Source organism: Grammomys surdaster, unplaced genomic scaffold (assembly GCF_004785775.1).
Source record: "Grammomys surdaster isolate TR1022 unplaced genomic scaffold, NIH_TR_1.0 125801, whole genome shotgun sequence".
Lineage (NCBI taxonomy): Eukaryota > Metazoa > Chordata > Mammalia > Rodentia > Muridae > Grammomys > Grammomys surdaster.
In genome coordinates, this window is record NW_021620632.1 from 3,990,535 (window position 1) to 4,010,734 (window position 20,200).

General features: G+C 38.1%; 1 protein-coding gene and 1 pseudogene across 1 annotated transcript in view; both read right to left on the bottom strand.

Moving 5' to 3' along the window:
- Ano5 (anoctamin 5) overlaps nucleotides 1-20,200 on the bottom strand; it is a 77,008-nt gene that overhangs the window by 13,889 nt on the left and 42,919 nt on the right. Inside the window, exons 10-17 of the mRNA XM_028789212.1 lie at nucleotides 16,644-16,778; nucleotides 15,848-15,953; nucleotides 15,677-15,737; nucleotides 13,104-13,255; nucleotides 11,404-11,478; nucleotides 9,311-9,533; nucleotides 7,543-7,712; nucleotides 4,648-4,745 (exon numbers count right to left, since the gene is read on the bottom strand). Of these exons, the coding sequence (XP_028645045.1) occupies nucleotides 4,648-4,745; nucleotides 7,543-7,712; nucleotides 9,311-9,533; nucleotides 11,404-11,478; nucleotides 13,104-13,255; nucleotides 15,677-15,737; nucleotides 15,848-15,953; nucleotides 16,644-16,778 (1,020 nt within the window). The remainder of the gene's footprint in view (nucleotides 1-4,647; nucleotides 4,746-7,542; nucleotides 7,713-9,310; nucleotides 9,534-11,403; nucleotides 11,479-13,103; nucleotides 13,256-15,676; nucleotides 15,738-15,847; nucleotides 15,954-16,643; nucleotides 16,779-20,200) is intronic.
- Nucleotides 463-951, bottom strand: LOC114640290 (annotated as a pseudogene).

A 20,200-nucleotide genomic window follows, 5' to 3' on the forward strand; every position in this document is an offset into this window, starting at 1 on the left:
TTTCACTTCTTCCTTTCCTATTTGTATCTCTTTGACTTCTTTTTGTTGTCTAATTGCTCTGGCTAGGACTTCCAGTACTATATTGAATAGGTAGGGAGAGAGTGGGCAGCCTTGTCTAGTCCATGATCTTAGTTGGATTGCTTCAAGTTTCTCTCCATTTAGTTTGATGTTGGCTACTGGTTTGCTGTATATTGCTTTTTTTTTTTTTAACTAGGCAAAGAATTTTATTAACCTTTTCCAAACTTTATTCCCAGGCTTTTTCAGCTTAATTTGCCGCAAAGAATTAGATATAAGCGAAACTGAAAAGAGCTGCACTGTCCGGGGGCTTGGGCTTAAAAATATTAAAGATCTAGATTTTATCAGATCCATAATAAACAAATTTTTTTAAAAAAGCAGTCATGATATAAAATAGCAGCTCCTGTAACTTCTGCAAATGTCATCTTCTTCAGAAGTTGCTTCCATTCAGTTTGTCTCATTCTTAGAAGCCTCATCAACATTCTCCACCAGATCTGGAACTTCATCATCATCATCCTCTCCAGTAGCAAGTGGTGCTTTTCCATCCACTGATTGTTTAGGCAGAGCTTCGGCCCGTCTCCTTAAGCTAGTCAGACTGTCTGCACCGAGCTGGTTTAGGATGCTGGGAAGCATGTCTGTCAGCTGCTTTGTCTCAGCATGGCCTGTAATGGTGAAGGTGTTTGCTGCCAGAGACGCCTGAACTTTAGGTTTGTTAAAATGGATCATTGTTCCTTGTTTTGTAAACATGTCCACCTCTTCAATACCAGAGATATTGTTTACCCCTAACTTCTTTAAGGAGAACTGCAGCTTTTTATCGTCTGCTGTGGCTGTTCTGTGAACCACCTTCTTCTTTCTACGAGCAGTTCCTTTCCCACCAATGTGCACTTGTGCCTGCAGTTTGGCAAGTTTTTCCTGGTTCATGATCGTTTCTTTCATCTTCTTGAAGTGGAAATGGGACCGCACGGGGAACTAAGGTTCACGCTCAGGGGGGATCGGGCAGACCAGCTAAGATAAGGTGCACACACGCGGGCTGTATATTGCTTTTTCTATGTTTAGGTATGGGCCTTGAATTCCTGATCTTTCCAAGACTTTTACCATGAAGGGATGTTGAATTTTGTCAAATGCTTTCTCAGCTTCTAGTGAGATGATCATGTGGTTTTTTCTTTGAGTTTGTTTATATAGTGGATTACATTGATGGATTTCCAAATATTGAACCATCCCTGCATTCCTGGGATAAAGCCCACTTGACCATGATGGATGATTGTTTTGATGTGTTCTCGGATTCAGTTTGCTAGAATTTTATTGAGTATTTTTGCATCAATATTCATAACGGAGATTTATCTGAAGTTCTCTTTCTTTGTTGGATCCTTGAGAGGTTTATGAGTGTGATTGTAGCTTCATAGAACGAATTGGGTAATGTGCCTTCTGTTTCTATTTTGTGGAATAGTTTGAAGAGAATTGGTATTAGGTCTTCCTTGAAGGTCTGATAGAATTCTGCACTAAAACTATGTAGACCTGGGCTTTTTTGGTAGAGAGACTTTTAATGAATTCTACTATTTCTTCAGGGGTTTTTGGACTACTTAGATGGTTTATTTGCTCCTGATTTAACTTTGGTACCTGATATCTGTCTAGAAAATTGTCCATTTCATCCAGATTTTCCAATTTTTTTGAGTATAGGCCTTTGTAGTAGGATCTGAAGATTTTTTGAATTTCCTAAGTTTCTGTTGTTATGTTTCCCTTTTCAGTTCTGATTTTATTAATTTGGATACTGTCTGTGCCCTCTAGTTAATCTGGTTAAGAGTTTATCTATCTTGTTGATTTTCTCAAAGAACCAATTCCTGGTTTTGTTGGTATTTTGTATAGTTCTTTCTGTTTCTATTTGGTTGATTTCAGCCCTGAGTTTGATTATTTCATGCTTTCTACTCCTCTTGGGAGTATTTGCTTCTTTTTGTTCTAGAGCTTTCAGGTGTGCTGTCAAGTTGTTAATGTATGCTCTCTCCAGTTTCTTTTTGTAGGCACTTAGAGCTAGCTATGAGTTTTCCTCTTAGCAATGCTTTCATGGAGTCCCACAAGTTTTGGTATGATGTTTCCTCATTTTCATTAAATTCTAAAAAGCCTTTAATTTCTTTCTTTATTTCTTCCTTGACCAAGTCATCATTGAGTAGAGCATTGTTAAGTTTCTAAATGCATGTGAGTTTTCCATTGGTTTTGTCATTATTAAAGACCAGCCTTAGTCCGTGGTGATTTCATAGGATGCAAGAGATTATTTCATTTTTTTTTTGTATCTGTAGAGGCCTGTTTTGTGGCCAATTATATGGTCTATTTTGGAGAAGGTACCATGAGGTGCTGAGTAAAAGGTATATTCTTTTGTTTTAGGATGAAATGTTCTATAGATGTCTGTTAAATCCATTTGGTTCATAACTTCTGTTAATTTCAATGTGTCTCTGTTTAGTTTCTGTTTCGATGATCTGAACATTGCTGAGAGTGGGGTATTAAAATCCCCCACTATTATTGTGTGAGGTGCAGTGTGTTTTTTGAACTTTAGTAAAGTTTCTTTTATGTATGTAGGTGCCCTTGCATTTGGAGCATAGATGTTCAGAATTGAGAGTTCACCTTGGTAGATTTTTCCTTTGATGAGTATGAAATGTCCTTCCTTATATTTTTTGATTACTTTTGGTTGAAAATAGATTTTATTTGATATTAGAATAGTTACTCCAGCTTGCTTCTTGGGACCATTTGCTTGGAAAATTGATTTCCATCCGTTTACTCTGAGGTAGTGTTTTTTTTTGTCACTGAGGTGTGTTTCCTGTATGCAGCAAAATTCTGAGTCCTGTTTATGTATCCAGTCTGATAGTCTGTCTTTTTATTGGAGAATTGAGTCCATTGATGTTAAGAGATATTAAGGAAAAGTGATCGTTGCTCCCTGTTATTTTTGCTATTAGAGGTGGAATTATGTTTGTGTAGCTATCTTCTTTTGGGGTTGTTGGAAGATTACTTCCTTGCTTTTTCTAGGTTCTAGTTTCCTTCCTTGTGTTGGCGTTTTCCATCAATTATCCTTTGAAGTGCTGAGTCTGTGGGAAGATATTGTGCAAATTTGGTTTTGTCATGGAATATCTTGGTTTCTCCATCTATAGTGATTGAGAGTTTTTCTGGGTATAGTAGTCTGAGCTGGCATTTGTGTTCTCTTAGGGTCTGTATGATATCAGTCCAGGATCTTCTGGCTTTTATAGTCTCTGGTGAGAAGTCAGGTGTAATTCTGATAGGTCTACCTTTATATGTTAGTTGACCTTTTCCCCTTACTGCTTTTGTATTTTTTCTTTGTTTTGTGCATTTGATGTTTTGATTATTATGTGACGAGAGATATTTCTTTTCTGGTCAAGTCTGTTTGGCATTCTGTAGGCTTCTTGTATGTTTATTGGCATCTCGTTCCTTAGGTTAGGGAAGCTTTCCTCTATAATTTTGTTGAAGATGTTTACTGGCCCTTTAAGTTATGAATCTTTACTCTCATCTATACCTATTATCCTTAGATTTGGTTTTCTCATTGTGTCCTGGATTTCCTGGATGGTTTGGGTTATGAACTTTTTGCATTTTCTTTGACAGTTGTGTCAATGTTTTCCATGGTATCTTCTGCACATGAGATTCTGCCTTCTATCTCTTGTATTTGGTTGGTGATGCTTGAGTCTGTGACTCCTGATCTCTTTCCTACGTTTTCTATCTCCAGGGTAGTCTCCCTTTGAGATTTCTTTATTGTTTCTGTTTCCATTTTTAGATCCTGGATGGTTTTATTCAATTCCTTCACCTGTTTGGTTGTGTTTTCTTGCAATTCTTTAAGGGATTTTTGTGTTTCTTCTTTAAGGGTTTCTACCTGTTTATCTGTGTTCTCCTGTACTTCTTTAAGTGAGTTACTTATATCCTTCTTAAAATCCTCTATCATTATCATGAGAAGTGATTTTAATTCTGAATCCAGCTTTTCCTGTGTGAAGGGATGTCCATGGCTTGCTATGGTGGGAGAACTGGGTTCTGATGATGCCAAGTAACTTTGGTTTCTGTTGCTTGCCTTTCACCATCTGGTTAACTCTAGTGTTACCTGTGTTCATTGTGTCTGACTTTCCAGTTTATCTTGCTTGTGTCAGAACTCCTCAGAATTCAGATGTCTCTGTGATCCTGTGATCCTAAACTCCTGGGTGGAAGAACTCCTGGGACTCAGGCCGCCTCTGGGATCCTAAAATCCTGCTGCTCTGAGTGCAGTGGTTCCTCTAGGATGGTTCAGGATATGTTGTCTTCACAGGAATAGACCAGTTAGGTGTTCACTGGTCTGAGTGGAGTGATTCCTCTAGAATGGGTCATCTTTCTTTAAAACTGTGACCCCTGGTATGTTGACCAACCTACAATGGATGGCCACACATTCAAGAGTACATGGACAGTATAAATGAACCTAATGTAGCACAGCAAAAGAAAAGTGAAAAAGAGAAGAGGAAGTTAGAAGTGGGTGGCGAGATAGAGAGTAGTGGAACTAAGAGGAGTTGGAGGAAGAGCAGATTGAATAGGATTAAAAATAATGTGACAGTAATAAATATACCCATCTTCTTACACTTATTTGAATCAAATATGCAATGGGTGAGTCATACGTACGGTTGACAGGCTTCATGGATGTTTCCAAAAAGCTGTTTCCCAATCATGATGATGGTTAGCTGGGTGGTCAGCTCTATCAGACAGCCTGCAGGACCACACTGTTGAGAAACAAAAGAGGAGAAAACAGAGATAGAGGAGGATAAAGAGAATTTTGCAGCATCTGGAATGTTTGAAACTCAAAAGTTATAGTCAGGAGTTATAATACGATCAGGCAGTGATAGAATTCAGGAGCAAATCGGCCCTACAGACCATTTATGACTGTATCACATCCATTTCTGAACTGTGCTGGAGATATTATTTTTAGTCTTATTCTTAAACAACAACAACAACAACAAAATATGAATCCTTATGTCTGTCTGGGCTAGGGTTAAAAAGTGGCATAATTTTCATGTGACCAGTTCAGAAAACATTGGTCATGTAAAATGAGCCATTGAAGAGCCCCATCTTGATTCATGACCCTTTGCTTGATTCTTTCAGGAATAAAAGTCCTATTCTACTTACTTTACATTTTATTGCCAAACCATAGATAGGCTCTTTGATAGTATCAATTGTCAATCGGTTAAAATGTAGCAGAACCACCTGGGCAAAGAGCCTCTGGACATGCATATGAAGGATGATTTTTATATTAGTAATTGAAGCGAGAAGACCTGGTGGGTGGCACCATTCCCTAGATGGAATCCTGGGTAAGGATAAGTGGAGAAAGGAAGCTGAGCGGCAGCAGGCATTCATTGCTTTCTGATTTCTGACTGTGGATGAGATCAGAACAGTTGCTTCAAGTTTCTGGTGTCTTGAATTTCTTGCCACGATTGACTATACTCTTGAATAGTGAGAGGAAATAAACCCTTTAACCTTTAAGTTGATTTTTTCAGGGTATTTTATCATAGTAACAGAAAAAGAAGCCAAAACAGGCCCCAAATCAAGTTTTGCTCAAAGAAAACTTAAATATCAAAGAGATGATAAAACTGATCAATGGATGGAGTGTCAGAAGCAATCTAGGAGAGGCTAAAAACTAACAAGAGACTTTCTAGATAAGACCCATTGTTTTAATGGCCTTGATGGGTAAAATGTTGAATTGCAAGGCCTTTAGAGATCTTATCTCAAGATTTATTCCCATTATTGTTATGTCTTTTCTGTCAGTATTAAGATAGTCTAATAATTCCTGGGCATTAGCCTACCCTATTAGGCAAATTTTATGCAGATCAATGAAGATATACACACTTGTAGTAATGCTATTGTAGGCAAATTGGTGATTTCACATTTCTTAATAATGATTCTATAGAATTCCTAAATTTATACAAGTAATTTTGAGCTCTTTATAGTATGAAAGCCATAACTAGAGTTCTGAAAACCTTCCTGTGTCACAGGCTAATTGCACTCAGATAGAAAGCAGACTTGGAACATATTTACAATCAGGGAAAACAATTTTTCTAGGCTATCTTTGAAACCATTATCTGATAACTAAATGTAATAAACTGAGGATGTACAATTTTCTGTAGGTGGAAAGACAAAAGATAAAATATTGACTGGACTTATCTATACAAAACTTCAAAATTAATGAGATACAAGGCAGGTGATTTGCCTCTTGACGAAACTGTGCTAACTTATGACATAAGAGTTATTGTTTTAAACTTTTAATGAATTGTGGAGCTAGTAACAGATAATGAATATTTAATTACGTACTAGTCTTGATGGAAACACATGTAAGCACTCCTGATGAAACTCCTTATTCGATGTATCGACTTGAATTAATGTTTTGAACTTGTGATGAACTTGTTTTGGAATGTAAAACCACTTAGAAAACCATGTGATCTATTCTCTTGAGAAAGTATAACAATTAAGAATGATGACAATAAGGGACAAGATTTCTTTCATTCAGCAATAAAAAGTTTTTTTTTCTCTCAGTAATAGATAAGCCTTTCTTCTTTCAACAATAAAGAGGATGAGGTTTTTTTCTTTCTTATGTTTTTTTTCTTACTTTTGTCAATAAAAACATAGAAGCATTTTCCTTTTCTGAGCACAAAGGTTGTTATTTTTCATCTGGAGTGAATTTTTTCTGTATTGGTACTTGCTCAATGAAACTTGTTCCTGGGGGCTTTTATTTCATCTTTCTTTATCATACATATACATATATATGTATCTATCTATCTATCTATCTATCTATCTATCTATCTATCTAGATATAGATATAGATATAGATATAGATATAGATATAGATATAGATATAGATATATAGATATAGATATAATGTATATATACATACATTTATATACACATTTAATATATATATATGTATAGTGTGTGTGTGTGTGTCAGTGTGTGTGTCTGTGTGTGTGTGTCTGTGTACATATACATGGACACTTGTGGAATTGATGAGACAAGTGGTTAGTGGTAACCAGAATGTGTGTCTATGAGTGTATGTGTGTCTGTGCATATTGCCTTTGTAAGAGATTTTCTTTCTGCATGCCTGACATTCTTTTCCTGGCTCTCAAGGCATTAAGAAACTCCAAATCTCTTACCTGAACAATGAGAGGACTTATGGAGAAAGAACAGAGAGCCAGAATAATCGAATCTTTATTTACCCTCCACCCCAACTACACTGCAGATGTTAATTGCCTGAAGCCAGCAGTTTCTGGCTCCAGAATAAAAGAGAGTTAAGAAAGGTAAATAAATACTCTTCATAGTAAACTACTTTTACTCACACAAAACCAATTTTTGCCTCGCTCAAACTGCCAATGCTACACCCCCAGTGGCTGCTCTCCAGAGAGAGAACAGGTGCCAGATAGGCTCCCAGCAATGGAGTCAGTGTCGACTTGACAGTATCTAAGTTAGTGCTAGAGAGAATGGCAGGTCTTAATTATCTGAGGCCACACATCTGACCTAGAAGAGAGTTCTTACCTCTTCGCTTCTCCATATGTTGAACATATATGTGTACCTCCCAGGATATCCCACGAGCTTCCCTTTAAAGAAGGCCACATAGAAGCAAGATGAGTAATAGTTCACAAACTGGAAGAGAAACATCTTCAGAGTGAGGCTGCTCTCATACTCCTGGTGAGTTCGAGGTATCTCTGCCAATAATAACCATCAAGGATAAATGCATTTCCCTGAATGCTAAACTTAGAATGCTATTCCTACCATTTAAAAATTTGTGAAAATGCTCTTAACTCTGACCTCAGTTGATCAATATTAAAGAGTTCTGTGTTTGTCCTGGCTTTCTGTTGGTCATAATGTATTGATCCCACAGCTGTGAAAATCTAGGGGAGCAGTCACTACATTTCAATGGTGGGAATTTCTGTAGGAATAAGACTGAATGTGCAATTTGAATGCCTATAAGATTGGAAGTACCGGTCCCCATCACTGCTAGACACTACAGATAATCCCATCATGCTTATCTCCCCTTTACCCACGGTCAAGCAGGTTGAAACCAGGTTAGCTTATGCCAAGGGCTAAGATGTTTCTAACTACATTATACTTTCCTCTCATGAACTTAACTGTAAGGCAAATGCTGGCAGAGGTAGCATGTGCTTTCTCTCCCCTTCGCTAAAAATGCAATCATAGTTTGTAATTTAATGAATTCTAAAGATAAGAAAATATTAGATTCTTTCCCAAGCCTGCTAGAACACTGTGAAGAGCCCAATGAGTAAGGGAACACACTTAATTTCATAAGTTGATAATTTCTCAGTAAAACAGCTGACCCAGATACTCCCAATGACACTTTCAGAAGTAGGAAAAAATAATTTTAAGGACACAATATCTTCCATTTTGATGAAGCTCACTTGCGTTCATTGCAAATGCCTCTGATAGGAGGACAGGAATGCTTTTCACTAAAGAAATCCATGACTTCTTGGTATCTTTAAGAACAGTTTATTTGCTATGATTTATTCTCTTGGTTTTGCCTAGAGAATGTAAACTTGACTTAGAACTCAAAATTTCAAGATGATGCAAGGACTACTTCAAAACAGTGCTTGCCTAGTGTTCTTCCCCCTCTATGTAGAGCAGTGGAATGAACACAGAGCCTGGGTAGGGTCGCAAGGAGTGCTGTGAGAAGGGATGCCCTTGTCTGTTAAGTGGCTAACCTTGTCTATCGCTAACTTGAATCGATGCTCTTTTCAGCACTCCTTTCTCAAATCCTAGCTTTAACCTACAACTCCACCATCTTCCCCTTTGAGGAGAAAATTTAAAACTTCAACAAGAAAATAATCTACTTTGCAACAGATGCTGCCTAAACAGACAAGTACCATGTTCTAGATCCAAGAAAGAGGGGACTGATGCAGTGTCTTGCTTTTGTTATTTATTTTCGTATTTCATAATGAATTCCAGAAGCAAATACCTTTCAAGTACAGGGAAAAAAACTCATGATTTTAGTACAGTGTAGATTCTGACCAGGGTTCAGCTAGGTCCACCCAGGGAATACTGTGATAAGAGTCCTCAAAAAATGGCCAAGGAGTCCTGAATTCTTTAAGAGTTTTCTTGCTTCCAATATGAAATAACTGAATGTGAATCTTAAGGAATTTGTAAAAATCAGGTGTGGATTTACTTAGAGCACAAAACAGCCTGATAATTGATCCCTTCAAATGTCAACAATGTGAAAGAGGGTTCGAAGATGGAGATGCAATGTTGGCTGCAACCCATATCCAAATCACTCTTCATAATTTGCTCAGCTTACCCATTTTCGTAATCCAGTTAGATATCCTTTCATAAAAAAAATTCAGTATCAAGATGACCATGCAGTTCAGGCATGATGCAGAGAGAGCAGTGGCCAGCTGCGGGGTAAAGAAGCTTTTCACGTTCTGCAGGGTGGCTTCGCTTTCCATGAAGCTGGCAAAAGTAGCAAAGACTGACAGGCGGTAGACAATGATGGACACCATGCTGCTGAGGAGGAGAGCCATCTGAGGGGAGAGCCAAGACTCACTGGGTATGCCATTTTCCCATTTTGTTATATTTGCATAGCAGCACCTTGGGCAAAGCAATTTTTCTTACCATAGAGGCAACAGATAGGCCATTGGCAAGGTGGAAGGCTTAACCATTTGGTGGCTATGAGTTCAACATAAAATAGGGAAAAACTGTGATGGATCATATTGTCAGGTTGACAGGAGACAAGCCTCTGGACTGTTGGTGGGTTTATCTAGATTAAGTTAATTGAGGTGGAAAGAACCATTTTAACTGTGGGTTACACCACTCCATGGGCCTGAGATCTGGGCAGAAATATAAAAGGAAAAGTGAACTGAGTGCCAGCATCTATCTCTTTTTGCTTTGTGGCTGTACATGCAACGTGACCTGCTTCCGCATGCTCCCATTGCCACACATGCTGTGCTGTGCTGGTGTATGTCCTGGAACCATGAACTAAAATAAAAACAAACTCCTCCCTTCAGTTGATTCTTGTCAGTTACTTCATAGCAATATGAGAGGTGACTACAATTCATCTTTTTTATTCATTTTCTCATAGTGTTTACAAATGACAACCATATCTGTAAATCTTACCCCAGTCTGCTATGTTTTGATGTAGCTTTTGAAGTCAATTTATGATCTATCATTTATCCTTTGTCTGTCTGTCTATCTATCTATCTATCTATCTATCTATCTATCTATCTATCATCTGTCTATCTGTCTATCTGCTTGTTTCTATGTCTGTCTGTCAGTCATCTATCTACCCTTCATGTATCTATCTGTCTATCTATTATCTATCTATCTATCTATCTATCTATCTATTATCTATCTAGATTATTTTTATCAATATAAATTATCTCTTAAGGTTTTAAAGAAAATAAAAATAATCCTTTCAGGGAACATCTGCCAGAACTCTAGGCTTTAGTGACACTGTATACATTGTACATTGCAAAGCAGCTCCATATGAATTCAGTGACTGAGAAACTCTATTCCAAAGTTGAGGAAGCAAATCAAATTGACTGATAAGTAGAAAAACAGAACAACCATTCTAGGACCATGCTTCCTAGTTAATTTATCAGAATTGAGCCTGTGGTGCCCTGTCCGTGCCCATTTTTATTCATTTTTTCCTCTAAAAGTTGTTATATAAGCTAAAAGGTATATGCCAGCCAACTCTTTCAAGATATAAAAATATTTTATATCTTGTTTAAAAGTATAGTGTATATACAATGGAAAAGTTGAAAAAACAGTCTACAATATTTAATTTGTAGTTTAATAGTTTTCACCTCCAATTAAGATTCTCTCACCCTTATTTCCCAAATTAAAGGCTAACTGTAGAGCATTCCCAAATTAGGAAGGGGAAGGAAATGAAAAAATCATGTTGGCAAATTAATGTATTACCTATAGATGTGGAGAGAAACCCACTGCCTCACCACAGGAGTTGTCTTCCTCAGATTTTAGTTTGCTTATTTCAACAAGGAAAAAGAAGTTTCATAGTTTAATTGCTCAATCACATGTATAGATACTTTAAGGGAAATAAAGGCCAATGAATGATGTTGATAACACTAACCAGAAACTGTAAGATGAATGTGACACTTTTCTTCGGTTTCAAGGTATCAGTCAATCAGACATACAGGAAAGGGCTGTGAAGTCAGGGATTTCCACCCTTCCCCCATATCTTTCTATAAATTTCAATATTGGGAAAAATCTATGTAAATTATGGCATGCTTTGTATAAGAGGTATAGGCAATGTAGGAAAAATGGACCATTGTAGGAATGATCTGAGAACTGATACAGAGAGAGCTGTGGCGATAACTGTGGTCCATGGATGACTATGTTTATAGAAGTAATAAAGGATTCCAAAACGCTGCTTACCCCGAAGGTCACCGTGGTCCCTGACACAAAGTACCATGGGATGCGGTGGCACAGAGGCATGTGTGGCTCCATTTCCTGTAATATTAGAAAAATGACAAAGTAATCCTTTGTTCTCACAGTTGAGACTCCAAATGACAGTAGGAATATCAAGGAGTATGTTGAAGGTAGGGTCCACATAATTGGCTCTCTGGTCACATAGCTCATGGAAAGTGATACCTTCCCTTGAATAGAAGGCCATTAGACCACAAGAGACATTCCACCTAAGATAAAAGAGATAATTGAGGCAACCTGCTTCCTAAGTGCTAGGTTGCAGTGGCCTCCAGAGCCTGACAGAGAAGAGACAAAGCCCAGCTCTAGCCACTGAGATACAGTGAGACTCAATTTAATTTTTCTGCAGTGTCCCCTACTTGCTTTATAGCATATGAAGTCCCCAAACAATAGGTCAGGCTTTTCTACCTCAGTCATCATAGATGACTGAACGCTTAGTCTCTAGCCGATGACACTGTATGGAACCTGTAGGAGGTGTAATCTTGCTGGAGGAATTATATCAGTGTGAGAATCTTGGAGTATCTTTAGGCTAACTCCACTTTCTGTTTTCTCTCTGTCTCTCTCTCTCTCTCTCTCTCTCTCTCTCTCTCTCTCTCTCTCTCTGTCTCTCTCTCTCTCTGTCTCTCACTCTCTTTCTCTCACCCCCTGCTTCCTGGGTATGGATGATTATGATCTTTAGATTCATGATTTAGCTACTGTGTGTTTCCTGACCTCATGGATTTTCCCTTTGTCACCCAAGCAAAAACTAAACTCTTCTATAGGTTGCATTTGGCTATTGTATTTTATCATAGCAACAACAATAAATAGTAAGTCACACAACACCCAGAATAACCCGATGTTATACATACTGGACATTTTTTGTGATATTTCAATAAAATTTAGGAGATATTTGGCAAATTCTTAAAGTGTGAAAAGAATTTTGGAAGTTACACTACAATGGTGCCCTTAAGAAAAGAGGAGTGTCTACAGAGGATATGGAATCTGAGGTGGGGTACGTTGTCTTTCTTATAGCAATTTGGGGATCCTAGCCGATGTAGCTAACATTCTGGCTTCTGGAAGCAAAGAATTTTCTACCCTCACACAAGAACAGTGAACTTACACAAAGCGTAAAGCCTCAGTCAGGAATACACAGCCAGTTTTATGGTTCATGAATTGAAAACTAGAACTTTCTTAGCTCCAAGGAAGTGACTTTTCCATGGCAATCAATGCAAAGGCACCACACAAAGAGAAATTTGATTAAATAAAGTCTTCACTCTTACATCCCTATCTTTATACATTTACTGTTTAAGCTGAACACATCATCTCACTTCCATTCACATTAGCTTCTATTTCCCTTTTTATCATCTAGTAGTAAAATCACCTACGCAGTGTTCTGACATACTGGATTTGCTTTAAAAGTAATCTCGGGAAAGGATAGTATATAGATACATGTGACAAAATGCTGTCCATGAGGTGAACATGCAGTGTTGGGTAGCAGGTCCACCCATGGGTTTAATGATAGCTTTCTATTTGTCAATGTGTTTGAACATTTTCATATATATGAAAAACACAGGAATTTTATGAATTCATTTGTTTGCTGATGGAACACCATTCTAGGGCAGCCAATAACAGAGGGTCTACTAGGGCAAATTCCTGCACCATATCTATTGTACCTTTGTCACAGGATTCATCTTCTTGTGTTTACACATAGCTTCGAATTCAGGCCGCAGCTGGTGCTGTTGCTGCTGTTCCTCAAAGTCCACCAGATCCCACTCATACTCAAGCCTGGCTTGCCGCTGTTTCCAAAACTCCAGAAACAGTGTGACTTCAGGGGAGGAAAGTATCGGTAAAGGCATCAATAGTTGCACAAACAAAAATAGCAAGACAGCAACCCTAGTGACTGGAGTCGTGGTTTGCAATTTAGAGAGCCTGCTGCTCAAGCAGAGGATTCAAGTTCAGTCCACAACACCTCCATCTGGAGGCTCACAACATCCATTAACTCGAACTCCATGAGATTCAATGCCACTTCTCACTTCATTGGGCACCTGATGTCATGTACACACATGTGCGCATATGCACATATGCACACAGAATTGAAAATAATAAAAATAAATCTTAAAACAGAAACTTTCACTTCTTTTGTCAATTGCTTTGTTTGCAAAGCAGTTCACAAGTTGTCAGTTGGAAATGGCACTTGCTTTTAATGCTGTGTTTATCAGTGACTACTGATTTTAGCATTAAATAATAATGAATAAATTAAGAAAATTAAGAAAATCCAAGTTAATTTCTTAATAGTTAAAGCTTTAAATTTCCAGATCATCTATCTATTCCCTCATTCTGTCATAATATTTCATCTTGACATTAGCTAAACACTAACAATTGGTATAACTTTTAGAAACAGAATTTGGTGACTCTTAGGCTCACTGAACAGTTATACTCCTCTCATGTCAAGATTGTTAATCTAAGGAAATATTAAGAAAACTAGATAACACAGATGGGGACAAAAGATGTCACATCATGGAAAAAGCAAAAGTGTATTACATGAAAATAGAAAAGATACAGTCTAACACCCAAACTACTTTTATGATTTCTATGGGTTTCTTGAGACTACATAAATCCACAAGAATCTCAAGATTTGAATATCATTGAAAAGAAATTTCTGTAATATATAGAGATTCTTTGCTTGAGCATTTTAGATTGAACTTAAATGAGATTTAAGTACAAGAAAGAGAACCGTTGGAGACACGTGGATGGTGAAAGCTGATCACAGACTGAAGGAGGAAGCAAGTTCAAAGGCCTGCTTTGGTTAGACTGAGTTCAAGAACAGCCTGAGAAACTTCCTGACTCAGTATAAAAAAGCAAAAAACAAGGTCCAGGGATGAAGTGTAGTTATAGACTCCTGCCTAGGATGCATGAGGAGCTAGGCTCAGTCCTTTCTGTGTATGTGTGTAAGGGGGGGAGCAAAAGAGGAGGAGGAAGAAGAAAAAGAAGAAGATGAAGAGGAAGAGAAAGAGGAAGAAGAGGAGGGAGGGGAGAGAAAGGGAAGAGAAATAGAAATAGAAAGCAAAAAAAGAAAGAAAGAGAAAGAAAACGAGGGGGTTGGGAGAGGACAGCATTGAAAATATATTTTAGCACACAATGAGTTCAACCTTGAAACTTTGGAAACTAAAGTCATGAAGATGCTTGTTCTGAGGTGACCATAGTCATGTGTACGTGCTTTGGGTTAAAGGCAATACATGGACACATTTTAAGCTCTGCATGTAGAACACTGTCTGCCCTAGAGTGGACACTGTAGAAGCTGACAAATCACAATCAAGACTGAGTGAAATGAAACGTCTATGTTTCTGACATAAATCATGTGTGGCTACACATCTTAGGTGAACTACATTAAAACACAGCTTAAGAAAAGTTAGAAAAAATGCTTATGATCAATCTGGTTACATAATAAAGGTTCTCCTGACCCCAACATAAGATCAAACGCAAATGGTAAGTTTAGAAATATCTGCAATATATGGTGCAAAGGATTCCTTTGCTTGTTACATAAGTGCTAGCAAAGAGTTACAACACTAAAACTGCTTCCAGTGACAAAGGAAGTCCAATGATTAGTGAATATCAAATAAACAAGATGAAAATTGTGCACATTAAAACCAGAATGAAATGACATCCTATCCATCAGACTACATATGACCAAAGAGCTTGTCAACCTTCTGGCATCGCTAGTGTTGAAAAATAAAACCAGAATGTACATAAAAGTCCAATTTTATATGTCACATAAATATGTAGCAAAGCTTTTAAGTTGTATGTATATATTTTCTTTGCAAATTTGCATGCTAAGAATTATTCTTAGAAGATTGTTGTATAAATATAAAAAAAATTCTTTCAGGAGCTGGGGATATAGTTCAATGTATAGAGTGTGGTCTAATATGCGTATGTCCCTGGGTTCTATCCCTAGAACCACATAATCTTGGTGTGATGGTAGACACTAGTAATCTTAGAATTTAGGAGGCAGAGACAGGAGGATCAGAAGTTCGAGGTCACCCTTAGCCATACAGAGAACTCAAGGCCAGCCTGCACTTTATGAGATCTTGTTGTAATAAAAGCAAAGTTTATTCCAGAGCTGTTTCTAGTTGTAAAAAGAAAAGCAACAACAATTGACCAAGTTATACAACAGATTAGACACAATGTGATAAATTCATGAAAGGTCATAATACAAAGAAAACTCCTTTGTAGGAGGCCTTGTACTCACCCCAGATCCCCATGAAGATCGCAAAGAACACAGTTGACTCATTATCAAACAAATGGGAGAACTGTAAAAGTAACATCACAATAGAAAAACAAAAACAAAAACACTTAATGTGAAACACATCCCCATAGAAAGGAGCTTCCAGTCTTCATCCCCTCCTAATTGCACATTTACCTTTGAATGAAGACATGTGGAATTCAGTCTCCAGTAATCACACACTTCATCACAAAGCGGGCACATGATCATCTGACCTCCGATGTTAGGATCACAGATTTCAGAGCTACCCAGAGAAGTCAGATAAAAAGCAATGTAGTTTAAAGGGAAAAATCTAATCAACTCTACAAAGACTGCTTAATAAACTTCCACTCACAACAAACATGGATATGAGGCAAATGTTTCTATAGTGGCTTAAGACATATTCTAGGAAATGGAGTCAGAGTACACTTTTTAAAACAGCCTGATATAGAAGACCTGAGCAGGATCAGGCCAGATAACCTCCCAGGCTGGATGGGGGATGAGGAGCCATGAGATCCTACCTCTGGCTGGAGAGCTATTGACAACTGACGACAGGTGCTAGGGAATGGAGAGTCAGATTTTTGGGGATATGTGGCACCTGAGAGGCCACATGCTTCAGTACGTGGTCATACACGCACGCACGTGAGGTCAACACCAACTGAACTGACAGGTTTCAAAATGAACACAGGAAATCAGGAAAGAAAATGCCAAAATATCGAGGAGGAACTGAAACAGGAGTGGGTTTCGTCAAACCGTGTATGACGTTTTCAAGCAATAAAAGAATAAATGAAGTTAAAAACCAAAACAATAAAAAGAGAGTTTCCATAAAGTCCCTGGCAAGGAGAATACTACCTGCTGCCACAGGATACATTTTGAGGGAAATAAGGGAAAAATAAGGAGGGTGCAGAAGCTGACACAGAGGCAGTCTCTATGAGTGTCAGTCTCTCATGCTCACCTAGTTCGGTTATCTTCCATCGATAACAAGCCGTAGATGAAGCAGGCTAAGCCAACCAGAGCTGCAAACAACAGCATTTCTGTGTAATACCCGAGAAATACAAAATAGATACCGATTTTTTCTCCATAATAATTCCTGCGATAGAGAGTCAAAGTCAGAGGCTGGGAGACAACCGAGGGTCACCTGGGGCTGGCTCTACTTTGGCAGGCAAAGTTCACAGTAGTAGTGCTTCAAAGAAATAGCCCTTGTAAGAAGAAAGCCACTCTAATAGAATTTAAACGCTAAATAATATCATATTGAGAACTTATGAATTTTAAGTTTAAGTGTTTTACTTAAGTTACTGGATAATAAACAAACAAACAAACAAACAAATAAATGCCAAAGTGTCAAATGAAGAAATGTAACTGGTAGCCATTGGCAAGTTAAAGTGGCATGCATAATCTGCATGAACGTTTGTCTTGCTTCTTTTCTGCAGTTGAAGTGGGTGCTGCAGTGACACTCAGATATGGCTGCAACCCTTGCACCACAGAGTGGAGAAGTTTACAGTGTGGTCCCTCAGATCTGTTTGTACTCCTTGGCAGGTTTAATTGAGTCCACCCTCAGGGACCTGAGACACACTGTCCCTGCCTCAGGTAACTCAGCATCAGTTCTGTGACCTTCCAGAGGCTTCTGACATGGGCAGACTTGACCCCACTGAGGGTCTGAAAGTTTACAATTTAATACTTTGAGAACTATAGAAACCTGCAGTTTTCAAGTTTGCCCTGGGAGGAGACAGCGATGAATCAACAAATGGGCAGAGTGCTCATATCCCACACAGAGCATTTTTCAATGGATTTTAAGTAGCTTTCTCACGCCACAGTTTAGTTCTTCAGCTTTTGAAACCTTTGCAACTAAATAGGTGTCTTTCTGTGTGTCTTCTGTTTTCTTTTTAATATTGATAAACATTTATGCAGCTTTGCTTTTTATTTTCCTACAGTGTCATCACAGTCCCTAAGCTATCCACTGCCGACAGCTTCCCTGCAGTACTTGTGAATGAACCTGCATCTCTCTGAGAGTTTACTAAGAAACAAAAACTTTCTATAATGCTACACAACACTAACCTTATCAAAAGATACTAATATTCTTTTTCTCTCTTTTTTTCTCTTTCCTCTTATGAGATAGTCTCACTCTGTAACCTAGACTAGCTTTGGACTCTTAGCAAACCTCCTGCTTCAGGCTCCCCTGCACTCTATCTAAGTACTAAATATTTTCTTTTTTACATATTGTATTTAGCCACTTGAAAGTATACAGTATCCATTTTAGACGGTATAGCAAGTGCCCTGCTGCCACAGGTACACATATTCTCAGGAATTCATGAGGAAATTTAGTTTTCTGCTTCTTTGGTTTTTCCTTCTTTGGAATTCCTTTTTTTCTGTTTTTCTATTTTATTTTATTGGAAATTGATGGTTTTCTCTCATAGCACATTGTGATTATGGTTCCCCTCCTCCAACTCCTCCTAGATACTCCCAATTGCCATATGCAATCAAATACACAAACCTGCTCTCTAGAATACAAACAAGCATCTAAATAATAATAATGATAATAATAATAATAATAATAATACAAGAAAAATAAAAATAGACAAACCAGAATAAGACAAAGTAAACAGGCAAAAGAGCCAAAGAAAAAACACAAGAAACACATATAAATGCTGAGACCCACACATTCACACAGAAAACTCACAAAAACAAAATAAAAAAAAACTATAATATATAACCAAAATATCTGTAAGGCAAAATAGGAATAAATAAATAACAATGAAAAATGCTGACAAAGCACTGTGGGGCCCAAAATTTCCAAAAGTACCTTACAGCATGTTTTGTGTGGTCCATCTACTGCAGGACTGGAGACCTGCCTTAAGTGTGGTTTGTGTATTGTCTTAGTTAAGGTTTTACTCCTGTGAGCAGACACCATGACCAAGGCAACTCTTATAAGGACAACATTTAATTGAGGATGACTTACAGGTTCAAAGGTTCAGTTTATTACCATCAAGGAGGGAGCATGGCAGCATCCAGGCATGCCCATGCAGGAGGTGCTGAGAGTTCTACATCTTCATCTGAAGGCTGCTGGCAGAATACTGGCTTCCAGGCAGTATTATAAGGGTCTAAAGCCCACACTCACAGTGACACACCTACTACAACAGGTCCACACTTTCAAATAGTGTTATTCCCTGGGCCAAGCATATACAAATCATCACATGTACCAAGTGAGACTCTGTTGGAGAAAACTAATTTTTCCTTTGGGAATGGCCATCAATTGAATACAGCTTCTGGAATAGGGATGAGGGCTTGTATCTACTTTCTCTCTCGATGCTTGGATTCCATCTGGTGCGCACCTATATAGGCCCTGACCATGCTGCCATAGTCTCCATGAGTTTATACATGCATTCATCCTGCTGTGTTTAGAAACTCTTGTTTACTTGGTGTCCTCCATCACCTCCAACTCTTAAAAATCTTCCTGTTTCTTCTTTTGCAGGGTTCCCTGAGCCCTGAGGGGAGGGATTGGATGGAGACATTCCATTTAGGACTAAATGTTTAAAGATTGTTTTGAGTCTGTATTTGTTCTCATCTACAGTGGAAGGAAGCTTCTTGGATGATGGCAGATCAAGACAATGATCTATGAATATAGCAGAAAGTTGTTAAAAGTCATTTTATTGCTGTTTCTTCAGATTTCCCATAGGCTTATGACCTATCTAGTCCCAGGCTCTTGACCACCTAGGTCACTCTTGGGTTCCCTCTCATGGAATGGACTCTAACTGCAATCAGATCATGATTGGTTAGTTTGACAACATTGATGCATGGTTTTTAAATGACTACTTTCATCTCCCTTTCAAATTTCAAGAATAATTTTCCTTAATACTATGAAGCTAAAAGGACTGGAGGGGTATAATTATTATTAAAATAGTCTCAATGTGGATAATTGTTGAGCCATCTCCTAAATGGGACCAAATGAGAATTTATTATGTTTATAAAATAAGAAAGCATATTGTCTTAGTTAGGGTCTTATTGTTAAGAAGAGACACTATGTCCAAGGCAACTCTTATAAAGACTAACATTTAATCAAGGCTGGCTTATAGTTTCAGAGGTTCATTCAATTATCATAATGGTGGGAAGCATGGCAGCATGTAGGCAGCCACGGTGCTGGAGGAACTGGAAGTTCTATATCTTGATCTGAAGGCAGTCAAGAGAAGAAAGTTTTCTGAAGGCAGTCACGGGGAGACTTTACTTTGAAGGCAGCCAGGAAGAGGCTCTCTTCCATACTTGGCATAGGAAACCTCAAAGCCCAGCCACACCATGACACACTTCTTCCAACAAGGCCACATGTCCTCTAATAAGGATACATCATCTAATAGTGCCAGTCCCTATGGCCAAGTTTTCAAACATGATTCTGTGGTGGCCAAACCTGTTCAAACCACCACATTCAACTCCCTTGCCCCCATAGGCTTGTAGTTATAATATAATGCAAAATGCATGCATTCCAATTTCAAAAGTCTCCATAGTCTATCAGTCTCAACAAAC